General features: G+C 41.7%; 1 protein-coding gene across 2 annotated transcripts in view; it reads left to right on the top strand.

Annotated features, from left to right (window-relative positions):
• LOC130362242 (amine sulfotransferase-like) overlaps positions 1-18,958 on the top strand; it is a 53,040-nt gene that overhangs the window by 22,221 nt on the left and 11,861 nt on the right. For both annotated transcript variants that reach the window (XM_056566404.1, XM_056566403.1), the window contains exons 2-5: positions 4,518-4,693; positions 8,463-8,671; positions 12,352-12,478; positions 17,103-17,197. In XM_056566404.1, the coding sequence (XP_056422379.1) occupies positions 4,534-4,693; positions 8,463-8,671; positions 12,352-12,478; positions 17,103-17,197 (591 nt within the window). In that variant the 5' untranslated portion in view covers positions 4,518-4,533. The remainder of the gene's footprint in view (positions 1-4,517; positions 4,694-8,462; positions 8,672-12,351; positions 12,479-17,102; positions 17,198-18,958) is intronic.

Genomic DNA, 18,958 nt, shown 5'->3' with positions numbered 1-18,958 from the left:
TGCCCCACTACGAAACCTGCCTTTCAACCCATAAAATCCAGGCCCAATAACAGGACTTACCCAAGTCTATGCTCAAACATAAGTTCATGGACCATTTTTGAGCCATACAACAGACATTATACAACCCAAAAACAGCCCAATATCTAAATTTTTTATATTAACCCCTTCCCGCAAATGGACGTATATACACGTCCAATACATTTTCTATCACCATGTCCGTTGGCATGGTGATAGAAACGTCATCTCAGCTGTCCTGGACAGCTGACCGATGACACTATGCAGCAGGGGACCAATCAGACTGGTCCCCTGCTGCAGATCATTGTCATTAGTCAGTCAGTTAGTGACTGACTAATAACAAGGACTTGCGGGGTTCCGGGCTGATCGGGTCTCTGGTGACCCAATCGCCCGGAAAATAATGATGATCGGAGCAGTCAGAGACCGCTCCGATCATCCTGTGCACTGTGCAGTGGTGTCCAAACTGTGCTCTTACAGATGTTGCAAAACTACAACTCCCAGCATGCCCAGACAGTCCAGGCATGCTGGGAGTTGTAGTTCTGTAACATGTGGCCCTTCAGATTTTGCAGCACTACAACTCCCAGCATGCCTGGACAGTCTGGGCATGCTTGGAGTTGAAATTTTGCAACATTTGGTGGGCTACAGCTTGGACACCACTGCACAGTGGTCCAGATGTTGCAAAACTAACTGCCAACATGTCTTTCGGCGGTCTGGGCATGCTGGCAGTTGTAGTTTTGCAACAGCTGGAGGCACCCTTTTTGGGAAACACTGAGTTAAGTAACAAACTCAGTGTTTTGCAACCAGTGTGCCTCCAGCTGTTGCATAACTACAACCCCCAGCATGCACGGACAGCCAGAGGGCATGCTGGGAGTGTTAGTAGTATGCCTCCAGCTGTTGCATAACTACAAGTCCCAGCATGCCCTCAGTTGTCACTGCATGCTGAGAGTTGTAGTTTTTGCAACGGCTGAAGGATCACTGGTTGCAAAGTTTGTTACCTAACTCAGTGTTTCGCAACCAGTGTGTCCCCAGCTGTTTCAAACTACAACTCCCAGCATGCACTGATAGACTACATGCAGGGAGTTGTAGTTCTGCAACAGCTGGAGGCACACTGGTTGCGAAACACTGAGTTAAGTAACAAACTGTGTTTTGCAACCAGTGTGCCTTCAGCTGTTGCATAACTTCAACCCCCAGCATGCACGGACAGCCAAAGGGCATGCTGGTTGTGGTAGTTTTGCAACAGCTGGAGGTTTGACCCCCCCCCCCCCCTCCCATGTGAATGTACAGGGTACATTTACACGGGTGGGGGTCTACAGCGAACTTCATGATACAAGTTTGAGATGCAGCAAGTTTTCCGCCGCAGCTCAAACTCTCAGTGGAAAGCTCGCTGTAGACCCCGGTCGTGTGAGTGTACCCTAAAAACACTACACTATACTACATTACACAAAATAAAAAGTAAAACACTACATATACACATACCCCTACACAGCCCCCCTTCACCCCTCCCCCCAAATAAGAATAAAACATTTCTCGTATGACACTGTTTCCAAAACGGAGAATCCAGCTGTTGCAAGACAACTCGCAGTATTGCCGGACAGTGATTGACTTTCCAGGCATGCTGGAAGTTTTGCAACAGCTGGAGGCACCCTGTTTGGGAAACCCTGCCATAGGGTATTTTTGATATCGGAGGCAAGTGTAATTCTTGCATCCAGTTCCGTCCTTATGCAAATCCCTTATTTAGTCCTCAAATGCGCATGGCGCTCTCTCACTTCGGAGCCGCCCTGTCGTATTTCAAGGCAACAGTTTAGGGCCACATATGGGGTATTTTCGTACTCAGGAGAAATTGCCTAACAAATTTTGGGGGGCTTTTTCTCCTTTTACCCCTTATAAAAAGGTGAAGTTGGGGTCTATACTAGCTGTCATTTTAAAAATGTTTTTACATTTTTTACACTAACATGCTGGGGTTGTCCCATACTTTTCATTTTCACAAGAGGTAAAAGGAAAAAAAGACCCCCAAAATTTGTAACGCAATTTCTCCTGAGTATGGAAATACCCCATATGTGGACATAAAATGCTCTGCGGATGCACAACAAGGCTCAGGAGTGAGAGTGCCATGTACATTTGAGGTGATTTGCACAGGGGTGGCTGATCGTTACAGCGGTTCTGACATAAACACAAAAAAAAAACACCCACATGTGACCCCATTTTGAAAACTACACCCCTCACGGAATGTAATAAGGGGTACAGTGAGCATTTACTTCCCACAGGTGTCTGACAGATTTTTTTGAACAGTTGTCCGCAAAAATGAAAAATCTAATTTTTCATTTGCACAGCCCACTGTTCCAAAGATCTGTCAAACGCCAGTGGGGTGTAAATACTCACTGCACTCCTTATTACATTCCCTGAAGGGTGTAGTTTCCGAAATAGGGCACCACAGGGGGCTTTGTAAAGCGCATGACCCCTGACCTTCATTCCAAACAAATTCTCTCTCCAAAATCCCAATGGCGCTCCTTCTCTTCTGAGCATTGTAGTTCGCCCACAGAGCACTTTACATCCACATATGGGGTATTTCCATACACAGAAGAAACGGGGTTACAAATTTGGGGGGGCATTGTCTCCTATTACCTCTTGTAAAAATGGTAAGATTAGGGAAAAAAACTGCATTTCAGTGAAAAAAAAATGTTTTCATTTACACATCCGACTTTAACGAAAAGTCGTCAAACACCTGTGGGGTGTTAAGGCTCACTGGACCCCTTGTTACGTTCCTTGAGGGGTGTAGTTTCCAAAATAGTAGGCCATGTGAGGGTTTTTTTTTTGCTGTTCTGGCACCATAGGGGCTTCCTAAATGCGACATGACCCCCAAAAACCATTTCAGAAAAATTCACTCTCCAAAATCCCATAGTCGCTCCTTCCCTTCTGAGCCCTCTACTGCGCCCGCCGAACACTTGACATACACATATGAGGTATTTCCTTACTCGAGAGAAATTGGGTTACACATTTTGGGGGAATTTCTCTACTTTTACCCCTTATAAAGATTCAAAAACTGGGTCTACAAGAACATACGGGTGTAAAAAATGCAGATTTTGAATTTTCTCCTTCACTTTGCTGCTATTCCTGTGAAATACCTAAAGGGTTAACACACTTGCTGTCATTTTGAATACGTTGAGGTGTGCAGTTTTTATAATGGGATCCTTTATGGGGTATTTCTAATATGAAGGCCCTTCAAATCCACGTCAAAACTGAACTGGTCCCTGAAAAATTCAGATTTAGAAAATTTTGTGAAAAATTTTAAAATTGCTGCTATACTTTGAAGCCTTCTGATGTCTTCCAAAAGTAAAAACATGTCAACTTTATGATGCAAACATAAAGTAGACATATTGTATATGTGAATCAAAATATAATTTATTTGGAATGCCTATTTTCCTTATAAGCAGAGAGCTTCAAAGTTCGAAAATTGCAAAATTGCGATATTTTTCATGAAATTTGGGAATTTTTCACCAAGAAAGGATGCAAGTATCGACGAAATTTTACCGCTATGTTAAAGTAGAATATGTCACGAAAAAAAAATCTCGGAAACAAATTCATGAGTAAAAGCATCCCAGAGTTATTAATGCTTAAAGTGACAGTGGTCAGATGTGCAAAAAACGCTCTGGTCCTTAAGGTGAAAATGGGATTGGTCCTTAAGGGGTTAAGTTAAATGTAACTTAATAATAAACTGGATGGTTTTGTGCATAGGTATTAATTTTACAGTCATAAAATGAAGTATACCTAAGCTTTTCTCAAAGTCTGACATGTGATCGATAGGAGCCTGGCTGCTGAGATCCCTACCAATAATTAAAAAAAAAGGACAAAAGGGGTTGGCTGAGCTTTGTGTCCCTTATTTCCGCTTCGCTTTTCTTAAAAAGCCAAATACAAGGAGTATGAATGTCACAACAGTCCCTGCATCTTTATGAGATTGTCACGGCAGCCATATACCATGTGCTCCGCTTTTTGGGAAAATACAAGCAGAAACAAAGGTGTGCAGTGCTCTGTCCTTTAATTCTAGTGATCGGTGGGGGTCTCAGCAGCCAAACCCCCACCGATCACAATCACATGTCACTGGCTACTTTGCCATATAAGACTACAAAATTATAAATGGTGTTGTTATACATATTTGTTGTGTTATAAGCCACTGGTTTTAAAAAGGGCACCCTTTCTTTTAGTAACTTGATTGCCAAAGCAAAATCTGTATCAAGGGTTTCTTATCAGTCAATTTCAGTTCAAAGTTAATCATTAATAGATCCTCCTTCTACTATTCTACGAATTCATAAACACCATGATACTGGTACAAAATAACAGTTTTATAAGTTAAATATACAAATAAGCATTATCTGACCTAACAGCAAACTATTACTGCTTTATCCTATTGGAAAAACCTAATTTGCCTAAAAGGTAATTTTAAAAAAACGTATTTACATTTTTTTATAACTTTTTCTAACAAATATGTACAAATGAAACATTTTTAGGTTTAAAGAAGCAATAATGGACGGAGAGGCACTTGAGGAAGCCCTGAATTCTGTAATGTTTAAACATAAATGCATGTTATTTGAGAACATTTTGACATCACCTGAAATCATAGATGCTGTAGAACACATGGAAATTAGGGATGGTGATGTGATTCTTGTCACCTACCCAAAATCAGGTAAGTTACCAAGTTTTGCTAAATAGCTATGTATTGAATTGTAAATTTTGTTGTAAACCTTGAGTAGTCTTTTAAAGAGTATATTTAATAAAATAAACATTGATAATAGAAAACAGTAATAGAAGAAAATGTTTATATTTTAAAATGTTAAATTTTAAATTAATTATTTTTCAACCCCTTAACCTATTCAGGACATTGGTTTTTTTTTTTTCATTTTTGCACTTTTGTTTTTTTCCACCTTAACTTCTAAAAATCAATCAACACCTTCAATTTTCCACCTACAGACCCATATGAGAGCTTGTTTACTTTGTTCACTTTGTTTACTTTGTTTACATCAGTCAATTCACCACAAAATCTACGGCAAACCCAAAAAAAAATTTTTTTACTTTTGGGAACTATTGATTCTATGCAGAGCACTGCACATTTATCAAACTGTGTGAGAGAAGAAGTGGAGTGATTTCCCCACAGCAACCAATCACAGCACAGCTTTCACTTTAGGGTACACAAAGTTACCAAAAATATGCAATTCTAGACTTTGGTATTTTTTTTTTACATATAAGCCATTGACTGTGCAGTTTAATTAACGTTATATATCATATTTTAGTTTTAACATTTATGCAGGCGGTGATACCACATATGTTCATGTTTATTTTTGTGTACATCTTTATTTTTTTTTTAACCCTTTTCCTTTGTGCACTTCCATTTTTCCTCCTCACCTTCTAAAAGTCGTAACACTTTTAGTTCTCCTTTTTTTTTATTTTTTTTTAAATCAGAAATTTTTATTAAACTTTTTAAAACAGCATACATAAACAAAAAACATACAAACCCATGCAACCCATCCCTCCCAAACAGAAACCTTCCCCTCCACTCACGGAATTCTTACTCAGTGCGAACATACCCTAAAGAAAGGGGGTGAGGAAGGGATACATTTTACAGGATGGGGGTGAAGAAAGAATACACTATGAAATATGGGGGTGAGGAAGGGTTACATTTTATAGCAGTGGTCTCAAAACTGTGGACCTCCAGCTGTTGCAAAATTACAACTTCCAGCATGCCCGGGCAGCCGATGGCAGTTTAGAGACCTGGGTTATAACTTATGTGGGTGGAGATACACTATAAAGCAGTGTTTTCCAATCAATGTTCCTCCAGCTGTTGCAACACTACAACTTACAGAATGTCTGCACATGCTTAGGGTTGTAGTTTTGCAACAGCTGGAGGCACACTGGTTGGGAAACACTGCTATAAAGCATGGGTTGCTGATACTCTCTCTTTCGTTACAGCTACCCCCCTCCCAATCCTTTATAAACTAAAATGCCCTCTCCTCCCCCTCCCAAATGCCATATGAAAGATGACTGCTGCAGTCATTACACTCACCCCCTGCATGCTTCAGCGCCAGAGGGGATACAAGACTGTGCTGCAGGCCAAGGCATGAGAGACAGTACAGACACTAGAGGACCATGGAGGAAGAGGAGGATTACAGTGCAGCCCAGGCATGTAAAGGAGCCGCACAGATGGCACACTGACAGGACCGGCGCTGTGTGTCATGTCGCTGTCTGTAGTTGTCCTGGGTGCTCTGCTTCCTGTTCACACAATTAATAGTATTATTTACTATTTACTCGGTGAGCAGGAGGACTTTGAATGCAAGAACTACAATGTTTTATTTGGGGGGTGCATGGACAGGCACAGCAGGATTTAGGGCGATGCAATTTCCCTTCCCTATTAAAAGTTTAAATGACCCCCTTTTCCTCTTTCTCAAATAAAATAATGTAAACAAAAATAAACATAAACATATCTGGTATCAGAAATGTCCGAACTATTAAAATATAATGTTAAATAAAATGCAAGGTCATTTTTTTTTTTTTTTTTATAATGCCCACAAATAATAATTTTTTTTTTTTTCACTGTAGATTTGGTGGTAAAGTGAGTGATATAATTACAAAGTACAATTGATAGCACAAAAAACAGCCCTTATGTGGGTCTGTAGGGGGAAAAAAATTAAAAAGGTTCTCCAGTGGAATTTTTTTTTATTTTTTAAATCAACTGGTGCCAGAAAGTTAAACAGATTTGTAAATTACTTCTATTGAAAAATCTTCCCTTCCAGTACTTTTAAGCAGCTGTATGCTACAGAGAAAATTCTTTTCTTTTTTAATTTCTTTTTTGTATTACCCACAGTGCTCTCTGCTGACACCTGATGCCCGTATCAGCAACTGTCCAGAGCAGCATAGGTTTGCTATGGGGATTTTCTCCTGCTCTAGACAGTTCCTAATAGGGGCATCAGATGTCAGCAGAGAGCACTGGGGTCAAGACAAAAAATAAATTAAAAAAGAAAAGGATTTCCTCTGTAATATACAGCTCCTAAAAAGTACTGGAAGGGTAAAGATTTTTTTATAGAAGTAATTTACAAAACTGTTTAACTTTCTGGCACCAGTTGATTTGAAAAAAAAAAGTTTTCCACTGGAGTACCCCTTTAAAGCGTTTTGGAGGAGGAAAAAACAGGGGGCTGTCACGCCCCCTCCCATAGACTTGCATTGTGGGGTGGAGTGTGACGTCACACAGGGGCGGAGTGGTGACGTCATGATCTTCCGTACCCGTGGTCGAGATGGACTCAGCCTGAGGACCTCCAGCGGTTCTGGGAGCCGCTAAAGGTGGGTGCCGCATGGTAGATCCCGGGGGTCCCCAGCAGCGGGATCCCGGCGATCTGACATCTTATCCCCTATCCTTTGGATAGGGGATAAGATGTCTAGGGGCGGAGTACCCCTTTAAAGGGAAACTGACAGCTGGGTCACCAGCACTAACCCCAATATACAGGGTTATAGTGCAGGTGAACCAGAGTAAAATAACTTACATTATAACTCTCTCCAACTAGGGCCGCCGTTTGTAATATACAAGAAGTATTAGGGTCCGTTACTAGAATGCTAATGCTGTGTTTTGAGCAACAGGAGGCGTGAATGGGCATATAGAGCTTCCCTGCCTCCGTCCCCTGTGGTCCATATGCCCGCCAACCTCAGAAATATTCATGGAGGATCCTTTGCCTGTGTAAGCGTACTGTGGGTGAGCATATGAGAGCAGAGTGCACAGAGGCAGGGAAGAGGCAGGGAAGCTGGCTCCCTATAAATGGCATGATCAGTTATATTTTCTAAATTTCACCGTTTCTGTCAAGGTATGCAAACTGCTGAGCACAACTAAATGTTCTGAGCAAAAAAAGTATCTCTGCACATACATCATCAGTAGACATTACACATTACTAGTGCTAAGGCACTTAAAGATTACTAAATTCAGCAAAGCTTCTATAAAAAGCACAAATTAAAGGGACAGTAACCAAACTTTTATACTCCTGGTTCCAAAGTTGGAACCAATAAAGCATTATTAAAGCAACTGTGCTGTAATTTATTGGAATTGCAAAAGGAGTACAGTAAAGTTTTTAAGTTGTTTTGTCTCATTCCTGCACTTTACATACTGGAATAGCTTTCGTGAGAAATATTGTATTAGTTCGTTACTCAGCCACATGACATATACATTGTTGACTACAACAACCTCTATGCTTTCTACAACCACCACACAGAACTTTCTAGAAGAAATCTGGCCCATATGAACATAACCCTATAGTGATTAGACAGTAAGATAAGAAAAAAGAGGAAAATGCTGTTTTAGAAATATTCACTTTTACCTTTTATCAAAAATGTCTGTTATAACCAATAAACTAACAATTTGTATTACTGCTCAATAAAATAATTGGAAAAAATAATAAAATCTATAAACTATATTTTAGGCACAGTTTGGACACAACAAATTCTAAGCTTAATTTTTAATGAAGGCCATCGAAACGGAACGGAAGAAAGTAAGACTGTGGATATAATGCCATGGATTGAATTGAAGATTAATAGCGAGGACTTTACAAGCCGTCCATCTCCTCGTCTCTTTACATCTCACCTGCCTTATTATCTAACGCCAAGGGATCTGAAGTTCAGGACTGGAAAAGTAATTCACATAAGTATTGTCTTACAATATTAATGGATGATTTTATCATTAATTAATGGCTTTTTGAGCATAATATTGGTCTCTGGGCAGTTTTAGAAGAGCAGAAATAGGAATATATTTCTATTTTTAACATTACATTCCAATTATCTTAATAGTAATAGTCATAAAAAAAATTCCATCTGTCATACATCAAACTCAAAAATAATTATAAGAAATCAAAGTAGGAAAAACACAATACTTGAAGCAATTAATTCTTCCTAAGAGCAGTGTGTGAAACCCCACTCCAGAGAAATGTCTGCGTGACATCTCAATGGTCCGTCTAATGGTCCTTCTATTGTCCCAAGGCTTTATATAGTAAAAATCCCATAAAAATGGGAGGTCCCTTACTCAACCCAGCCTTCCTCAAAGTCTTCCTCAAGGGAAATCCAGGGAGAACTATGTTAGCAAGTAGAGGGAGAAGAGGAGATGAGTAGCCTGGAGCCCGGAGGCACTTTCTTGTATAAACCATCTAACTGTGAGACATAGAGAATACAGTAAGTGAGGATGAGCATCACAAGTGTCTCATTACCATCTAGAACCCAGTGGGCTTCAGGCTGGTTCTAGTCTAGGGGTGTTGCTAGGGACCTAAAACATCAGGAGCACGGGTCCACACAAGTTAGTATACTGCATGGTGACATCATTATGTATTATCCCTGTACTGTGACATCACTGTACAGTGATTCCCCGACCTACGATGGCCCCGACATACGATCATTTCTACATACGATGGCCTCTCAGAGGCCATTGCATGTTTAAGGCAGCATCAACGTACGATGCTTTTGTATGTTGGTGCAGAGGATGCAGAGGATCCCGAAGAGGACGCGCCGGAGCCCCGAGGAGAGGTAAGTGAATGTCAGCGGACCACACGGGCTATCGCTTAAACGGCTATCCGGCAGCGCAGACTGCTTCAGCTGCCACCAGGTGGCCGTTTACGGTGCCCCCTGTGGTCCGCTGACATTCACTTACCTCTCCTCGGGGCTCCGGCGCTTCCTCTTAGGGATCCTCTGCATCGTCGGCGCTCTCTATCGTCGTCATCACGTTGCTGCGCACGCCGTCCCGTCATCCAATAGGAGCGGCGTGCATAGCAACGTGATGGCGGCGACAAAGAGCGAAGATGCCGGGGAAGCAGAGGCCTTTCCGGAGCGTCAGGGACACCCCGTATGTATTCCATCGTATGTTGAGGGACCACTGTATAGTAAAAATCAACCCAGCCTTCCTCAAGGTCTTCCTCAAGGGAAATCCAGGGAGAACTATGTTAGCTAGAAGAGTGAGAAGAGGAGATGAGTAGCTTGGAGCCCCGAGGCACTTTCTTGTATAAACCATTAACTGTGAGACATAGAGAATACAGTAAGTGAGGATGAACATCACACGTGTCTCATTACCTTCTAGAACCCAGTGGGCTTCAGGCTGGTTCTAGTCTAGGGGCATTGCTAGGGACCTAAAACATCAGGAGCACGGGTCCACACAAGTTAGTATACTGCATGGTGACATCATTATGTATTATCCCTGTACTGTGACATCACTGTATTATCCCTGTGTTGTGACATCACTGAGTTACATTATGCCTGTACTGTACAGGGTGAATATTTACAGTGACAGTACAGGGATGATACAACACTGTGATGTCACAGTACAGGGATAATACACATCATGATGTCACAGTATAGGGATAATATACAGTGATGTCACAGTACAGGGATAATGCACATCATGATATCACAGTATAGGGATAACATACACAGTGATTTAATAGTACAGGGATAATACAAACAGTGATGTCACAGTACAGGGATAATACACAGTGATGTCACAGCATAGGGTTAATATGCAGTGGCATCACAGTTAAAATTCACAGTGATGTTACAGTACAGAGTAAATATTCAAAGTGATGTCACAATACAAAAGACAATACAAAGTGATGTAACAGTACAATGATAATATGCAGTTACAGCACAGTAAAAGGTTAAAATCCATAGTTGCAGTACAGGGTAAATATGCACAGTGATACAGCAGGGGGAGGGGCTGAGCAGGAAGGCCGAGATCGCTGAGAGTATGGCAGTGTTTCCTGAGCAGGGTGCCTACTGATGTTGCAAAACTACAACTCTCTGTATGCCCAGGCAGCCTTTGGGTTTCTGGGCATCCTGAGCGTTCTAGTTTTGCAACAGCTGGAGGCACATTGGTTGGGAAACACTGATATATTGACTCCCTCAGCAGCTGACATTCGAGGCACTTGTCTTTTGATTTGGGGCACAGGCCCTGAATGTTTTAACCTAGTGACGCCCCCCCCCAATCCCCCCAGTTCGTTTTTATATGATGTGTATGGACACATGAATATATGTAGTGAGTTTCACTTGGGCTCTATTTGATGGTATTATTATTATTTCAGCACTAGCTGACATTTTATTGGAAAATGTATGTCAGTGTTAGATATAGTTTAAGTTTACATATTGCACCATATTATTGTGTACAGTATGACAGCATTATTTAGGTGTATAGTAAGGCAATACAATTTTTTGAGGTGTATTGTATAGTGGCATAGTGTTCATTTATATAGTTTTATACAAGGGCGCTGACTGTGTGAACCTTTGCTTGCATGAATTTGTGTGTGCATACTTTTACTCATGACTGTAAAATCCCCCTTGAGAAAATCCAATACACCCCTAAAAGTTTTAAATAGATTGTTTCAGCATCACAGTCCTAGGTTGAAGACACACACACATATGGTTGCGAAATGTCTGCAGAGTGGAAGAGCCCAAAAGGGGTATTTTGGAAAGTAACCTTCATGTTGAATTTTACTTCAGGTGGTAAGAAAAACCTATACTTACCTTCCTCACTACCTCATCACGGCTGTTTTCATGAGGACTCTGTTAGCACAAGGAATGGCCCACTTAGCCAATCATTGGCTAAGGCATGACACAGCTGAGGCCACCGATTGGCTAACCAGCAATAAGCTAATGCTGACTCTGGAAGTGCTGTGTTGCAGGATCACGACTCCTTGAGATGAATTGCATCTGGGGAGGAAGGAAGGTAAGCAGTAAACACAATTTTTTTAAATTATTTTTAAAACCTTTTTGAGCAGAATGAAACAAGAAATTTATTTTCCAAAATACCAATTTTAATACAAATTATAAATGTATTTAGTAAATGGAGATCACATGTCAAGTTGAAGCACTGCCATCTCCAGCCTTTCCCTGGATCCTGTTTGGTTCGAGACAACAGCTTATGACAGGGGTGTGGCGTTCCCACATTCTGCAGACTGCTGAGATCACGTGATGCAGGAATGGCAGGGAGTCTAGCTGGCCAGCACACAGCATCAGGGGGCTAGCTTGTTAGGGAAGAGAAGAAGAAGCCCCCTGTGATCAGCTGTTGTCTTGAGCCAAACAGGATCCAGGGAAAGGCTGGAGATGGCAATCATCCATATTTCAGAGGAATGCCTAAACCTGGGGGTATGTAAATAGAAAAAATGGACAATCCACCCCTGGGAGTTAAAACATGTAAATGTTATAACTAACTGAAATACCTCTTAAATGTGTTATTCATTTACTTAACATTGAAAACATTATTTATAACTGAATATTTATTAGCCAATTGACCTGCATTAAATCGAAACTGTATTAAAGAATGAATTTCCCTTTTTTCAGATTATATATGTGTGTCGAAATCCAAAAGATGCCCTGGTGTCCTTTTACCACTTCTACAAAATGAAGTCAAACATAAAATGTACAATACATTGGGAAACATTTATTGAGTTCTTTGTATCTGGGAAAGGTAATATAGTAATTATACGATTATTTTTTTTTATCTGATTATAAGCAACTCATTTGTAATTTTTTCCAGTTTTTAACTAATGTAGCCGTAGAGCACAAAGATAAAATTAACCATCATATACAGTATATGCAATGTATGGATTGCATTTATTGTACAATGTTATGCTTTTGCATAGCATTGTACAGTGAGATTGGCGCTCTACTGATACAGCCTGGCTATGGCAGACTGTATCAGAGGAGCAATGTTTGGGTGGAAAGGAGGATAAGAGACCTCCAACCACTATTTTAACTCATTAGACGCCCACGATCACAATGCTGGTATTCAATCCTCCTTTCATTGGCATTGATGATGGCATCTAAATTGTTAATGACAAAAATCATCAGGATTCCCAATGTCCACGATTAGTGGTGAGTGCCCGGCTGCTGATAGCGCCTGTACTCACTTCACAGTCACTAAACAGTCCAGGGCGTACATCTGGGCCCTGGTGCATTTAGGAGTTAAAAGAAAGTAAAGGAAATATATATATATAGTACAAACCTGAAAAATACCTTTTTTTAAGTGTGCATCATCTAATGTTTATTTTGATATATCACATGTCTATTGTAGGACAACTGGATCAGGATTAACATTACAGCTATTATTGGTGACGTTGTACTTTTAGAAGTTTTTTTTTATGTGTATTTATTTTAGTTTTCTTACCTTTATTTTTTATGGTTTGACCTTCTGGGCTGGGCTGCCAACCACTAGAAGAAGACCTAGTACTAGCGCTTAGGTATTAATGGTAGCACTGGTACGCAGTGACATCATGCAGAGGGCAGGGGCTCAGCTAGCTAAACCTGTCATGATCTTTTTAAATTTTATAATCCGCCCAGTTCACTGTCCCCAGCAGGAGTCCCAAGTCTGTGCAAGAGATAGGGGGGAAATGTACAGCGGAGCAAAACAAGTATTTAGTCAGCCACCAATTGTGCAAGTTCTCCCACTTAAAAAGATGAGAGAGGCCTGTAATTTTCATCATAGGTATACCTCAACTATGAGAGACATAATGAGAAAAAAAATCCATAAAACATCATTGTCTGATTTTTTACAGTATTTATTTGCAAATTATGGTGGAAAATAAGTATTTTTGGTCAATAACAAAAGTTCATCTCAATACTTTGTTATATACCCTTTGTTGGCTTCTTAAACTTCTGTAAGTTTTCACACACTGTTGCTGGTATTTTGGCCCATTCCTCCATGCAGAATTCCTCTAGAGCAGTGATGTTTTGGGGCTGTCGCTGGGCAACACGGCCTTTCAACTCCCTCCAAAGGTTTTCTATGGGGTTCAGATCTTGAGACTGGCTAGACCACTCCAGGACCTTGAAATGCTTCTTACGAAGCCACTCCTTCATTGCCCGGGCGGTGTGTTTGGGATCATTGTCATGCTGAAAGACCCATCCACGTTTCAACTTCATCTGATGGAAGGAGGTTTTCACCCAAAAGCTCACGATACATGGCCCCATTAATTCTTTCCTTTACATGGATCAGTCGTCCTGGTCCCTTGGCAAAAAAACAGCCCCAAAGCATGATATTTCCACCCCATGCTTCACATTAGGTATGGTGTTCTTTTGATGCAACTCAGCATTCTTTCTCCTCCAAACATGACGAGTTGGTTTTTACCAAAAAGTTCTATTTTGGTTTCATCTGACCATATGACATTCTGCCAATCCTCTTCTGGATCATCCTACTGCTCTCTAGCAAACTTCAGGTGGATCCGGACATGTACTGGCTTAAGCAGGGGGACACGTCTGGCACTGCATGATTTGAGTCTCTGGAGGCGTAGTGTGTTACTGATGATAGCCTTTGTTACTTTGGTCCTAGCTCTCTGCAGGTCATTCACTAGGTCCCCCTGTGTTGTTCTGGGATTTTTGCTTACCATTCTTGTGATCATTTTGACACCAAAGGTGAGATCCCAGATTGAGGGAGATTATTAGTGGTCTTGTATGTCTTCCATTTTCTAATAATTGCTCCCACAGTTGATTTCTTCACACCAACTGCTTGTCTATTGCAGATTCAGTCTTCCCAGCCTGGTGCAGGTCTACAATTTTGTTTCTGGTGTCCTTCAACAACTCTTTGGTCTTGGCCATAGTGGAGTTTGGAGTGTGACTGTTTGAGGTTGTGGACAGGTGTCTTTTATACTGATAACTAGTTCAAACAGGTGCCATGAATAGAGGAAATGAGTGGAGGACAGAGGAGACTCTTAAAGAAGAAAGAAGTTACAGGTCTGCGAGAGCCAGAAATCGTGCTTGTTTGTAGGTGACCTAATACTTATTTTCCACCATAATTTGCAAATAAATTCTTAAAAAATCAGACGATGTGATTTTGTTGACTTTTTTTTTTTCTTCTCATTATGTCTCTCATAGTTGAGGTATACCTATGATGAAAATTACAGGCCTCTCTCATCTTTTTAAGTGGGAGAACTTGCACAATTGGTGGCTGACTAAATACTTTTTTGCCCCACTGTACTCTGTACAAGTAGGGAGACACCTAGTGGCAGCTTTTTTAAACACAAAACATGCAATAGCAATAATTAGTTTTAATGAAGGTGCCCATTTACTAAAAAGGCAGGACTTTTGATGCCAAATGAAGTGTGTGAGAGACAGCTTTGTTAATGCAAGAGAGAGTGCAGTTGGCATGTATACATAGTAGGCCTGGGCTTGTGTATCAGAGTGCTGGCCTGCAGAGCAGACATTGAACTGGTGAAGTCACCCCTTCCTTTGTTAAGGGGCTACATAGGGACCAGCCCTGCATATATGTTGCTTTCATTATGTTAGTTGCTTCTGAAGTGGAAGAGGCTGTGTATCATCAGCCTGAAAGTATTTACCTCTGAGGAGTCTGAAAACTGTTTTGTATGTGACAATTAAAAGCATTAATCAATGTTTGTTTGTTTTTTTCCATGCTGCCCGGGCTGCAACAACAAAACTAATTAACTTTAACTTACCTCCTTCCACTCCCCTGATGCTGCCGATATTGGTTTCCAGTCCTTCATCCCTGTTCTTTTCCCTTCTGGTGTCCAACATGTCACATCGCCGGCCGTAGAGATACCTAAGCTGCGTCATGTAACTGGTGCCCCGGCCCGATACATCACACTGCTGCTCAGCATATCACAGGCCTAGGCGGGACATTGCTGTGGCCAGTGTTTTGCTAACATCAGTGTGATGTGTCAGGCCCCAGAAGCAGGAAGAAGACCTGGCCAAAGGACTGGAGATCGATATCGGCGCTACCGGGGGAGAGTCGGGAGATAAATTAAAGTTTATTGATTTTGTTGTTGCAGCCTAGGCAGAATGGAAAAATTTGAAAAATACACTGGCCAACCCCTTTAAAAAGGTTATCCGCTGGGAGGGGTTTAGAACAATGCAGTGCTCCTGCAGTGCCTCCGGTGTTCTCCTCCGGTTACCAGCTGCGATCCTCTTCCTGATCTGCAGCGTGACGCATGGCCCCAGTATGTCATATTGTGGCTCAGCCAATGAATGAGGTTGAACATCGCTATGGCTAGTGATCGGCTGAGCGGCAGTATGACACTGTAACTCCGGCCAAAGCATCACACTGCAGCTCAGGAAGAAGAGTGCAGCCAGGGACCAAAGCACCAGAGGTGAGCAGAGGTTTATTTTTCTATATGGTAAAATGGGCATTGTTCCAACCCCCCCCCCCCCCCCCTCCAGATAACTAGTTTAAGAGATTGCGGCACCTTATGAGACCATGACTAATAAGATTCTTTGCTTCTACTGAGAAATGCAACTGCTCCCAACCCCCTGGGCAAAATTAACCAAACAGGCCACATCTTCTCTCGTTAATGTTTCTTAGGCTGCATTCACATTACGTCTGGTAGCTCTATGGCTGCTGGGAAATGTCAAAATCGGGAGCTCCTGCATTCCAGCTGGATCGGCGCTGAAACCCATTCACTTTAATGAACCGACTGGAGTCACTATCTCATTTTTGCCCCGTATCCGGCTTTGTGACTGGACTTAAAACCACAGTATGCTACGGTTTTAAAGGGGTTGTGCGCTGCCCTTCCTTTCGGAGTTCCGCACGCAGCGTCCAGAAGTTCATTACTCCGAACGCTATGTGCGGGTTTCCGCCCCCTTCCCATAGACTTTGGTAGAGGGGGCAGGCGTGACGTCACGAGGGGGCCGGGCGTGACGTCACGCTCGGTGGCCGGGAACACGGAAGCCCGCACACAGCGTTCGGAGTAATGAACTTCCGGACGCTGCGTGCGGAGCTCCAAAAGGAAGGGCAGCGCACAACCCCTTTAAGTCCGGTCACAAAACCGGATACAATGATTTGACTGCTGCTAAATCTCTGTGCGGAATTCCGATGTGGAATTCCACACGATAATTCTGCCATGTGAACATAGCCTTACACGATCTACACGATCCCAGTAATTGATTTATCACAGTTGCTCCTTAGAAACAGACTGCAGGCTATGACTGTGGAATTTGGTAGTCTGTTGTCAAGTGAACCTGCAAAAAAAACATTAGACAATTAAAACGATGCAGTGTTGTTAAGCAAGAGTGATTCCCAATGCTTTAAGCTTTTTATTTATTTTTTAAAGAAATTGTATAAAGATACATTTCATCATATTTTACAGTGGCATGTGGCTCCTGGTTTGATCATGTTAGAGGCTGGTACACGCACAAAGAGGATTTCAACATACTGTTTGTGACATATGAGGAAATGAAAAAGGTGAGTAGTGGTTTATTTGATGATTAGATGTGTATTATATAATAGTAGTTGGCAACTATGACATCTGGTTGTAATTTACTACTGTGTAAAGACATAGAATATGACAACTGTGATGCCAATTCCCTAGTCTCAGTCCAGCAAACGTGTTACAATATATATTAATGTTTGAACTCTAATTTACAGCAAATAAAAGTTTCAAAATGTCTTCTTTCGAATTGTGCAGTAGACAAGCTAACATCATAGCAGGTTTCCTATATTATAGTGGACAGTTGGCTTTACTTTCATTAGATTACTTCTGTACAGTGGTGTAGAGACATCAAAGGGGTAATTCAGGATTAATCAAAACATAGTGTATTTCTTCCAAAACAGCACTATACCTGTCCTAAGGGTTGTGTGTGGTATTACAGCTCCTTTCCTTCAGTGAAACTGAGGCCAAAAGTGTCACTGTTTCTGAAAGAAAGCTGCTAGGTTTTCTATTATCCTGGATAAGGCTGGGTTCACACCACGTTTTCTTAAATACGGTTCCCGTATACGGTTTGGAGGAGGGGGGCGGGGCTTAATCGCGGCGCCCGCACTCAGCCGTATTCGGGAACTGTATTTAATGCAAGTCTATGAGCCGACCGGAGTGAACCGCAGCCTCCGGTCTGCTTCGTTTTCGGCCGTATGCGGTTTCCCGACCGCAGGCAAAAACGTGGTCGTTTGGGGCACTATGGGGGCATTATATCTGAGGGGCACATTACAGGAGGCATTATATCTGAGGGGCACATTACAGGGGGCATTATATCTGGGGAGCACATTACAGGGGGGCATTATATCTGAGGGGCACATTACAGGGGGCATTATATCTGGGGAGCACATTACAGGGGGGCATTATATCTGAGGAGCACATTACAGGGGGCATTTTATGTCAGTGGCACAGAACAGGGGGCATTATATGTGGCACATGATGGGGAATTATATGTGAGGGGCACAGGGTTACATGGATGGGGAGGACGAGCCTAGGGAATTAGTATTATATGTGGGGGCATAGGACAGAGGGAATTATTATGTGAGGGCAAGAGGACAAGGAATTATTATGTGGGGGAAACAGGACGAGGCATAATTATTATGAGTGGGCACAGGACAGGGGACATTATTATTATATTGGGGGCACAGGACAGGGGCATTAATATGATGAGGGCACAGGACAGGGTACAGTGTGTGTGGTAATATTATAGTCAGAGGGTACAGTGTATGGCAGTATTATATTCAGGTGGGTACGGTGTGTTAGTATTATATTCAGAGGGTACGGTGTGTGTTAGTATTAGATTCAGAGGGTATGGTGTGTGTTAGTATTATATTCAGAGGGTACAGTGTGTGGTAGTATTATATTCAGATTTTGCTGGATGAAGTCTTGGCGGTATGTACTATCTGAATTAGATAAGGGAAGACTAGAGGGAAGATGCCACCTGTAGTCACTGATATCATTGTGTATTCTCCTCACTGTCCCATCAGAGCTTTAGTCACTTGTGAGTTCTTCAGTTGTCACGGGTGAAACAACAACTCCTAGCATAACCTCACCACTGTTTAGGTCATACTGGGAGCTTTAGTTTTAAATGGTTAAAACTTAAACTTTTCTAGCATTGTCCCTGTCATGCCTTCAACATTATTTTGTATCTTGTAATTTAGATGAGTGTATTCCTAATGTGTAATTTACTATTCATGTTGTACCAGCACCATCCAGTGGCCATTTACATATATCTTAGAACAAGTGTGTTCCAG

Source organism: Hyla sarda, chromosome 3, assembly GCF_029499605.1.
Source record: "Hyla sarda isolate aHylSar1 chromosome 3, aHylSar1.hap1, whole genome shotgun sequence".
NCBI classification, from domain to species: domain Eukaryota; kingdom Metazoa; phylum Chordata; class Amphibia; order Anura; family Hylidae; genus Hyla; species Hyla sarda.
Note: the sequence above shows the minus strand (reverse complement) of the source record. Positions and strands in the feature narration are given on the sequence as shown.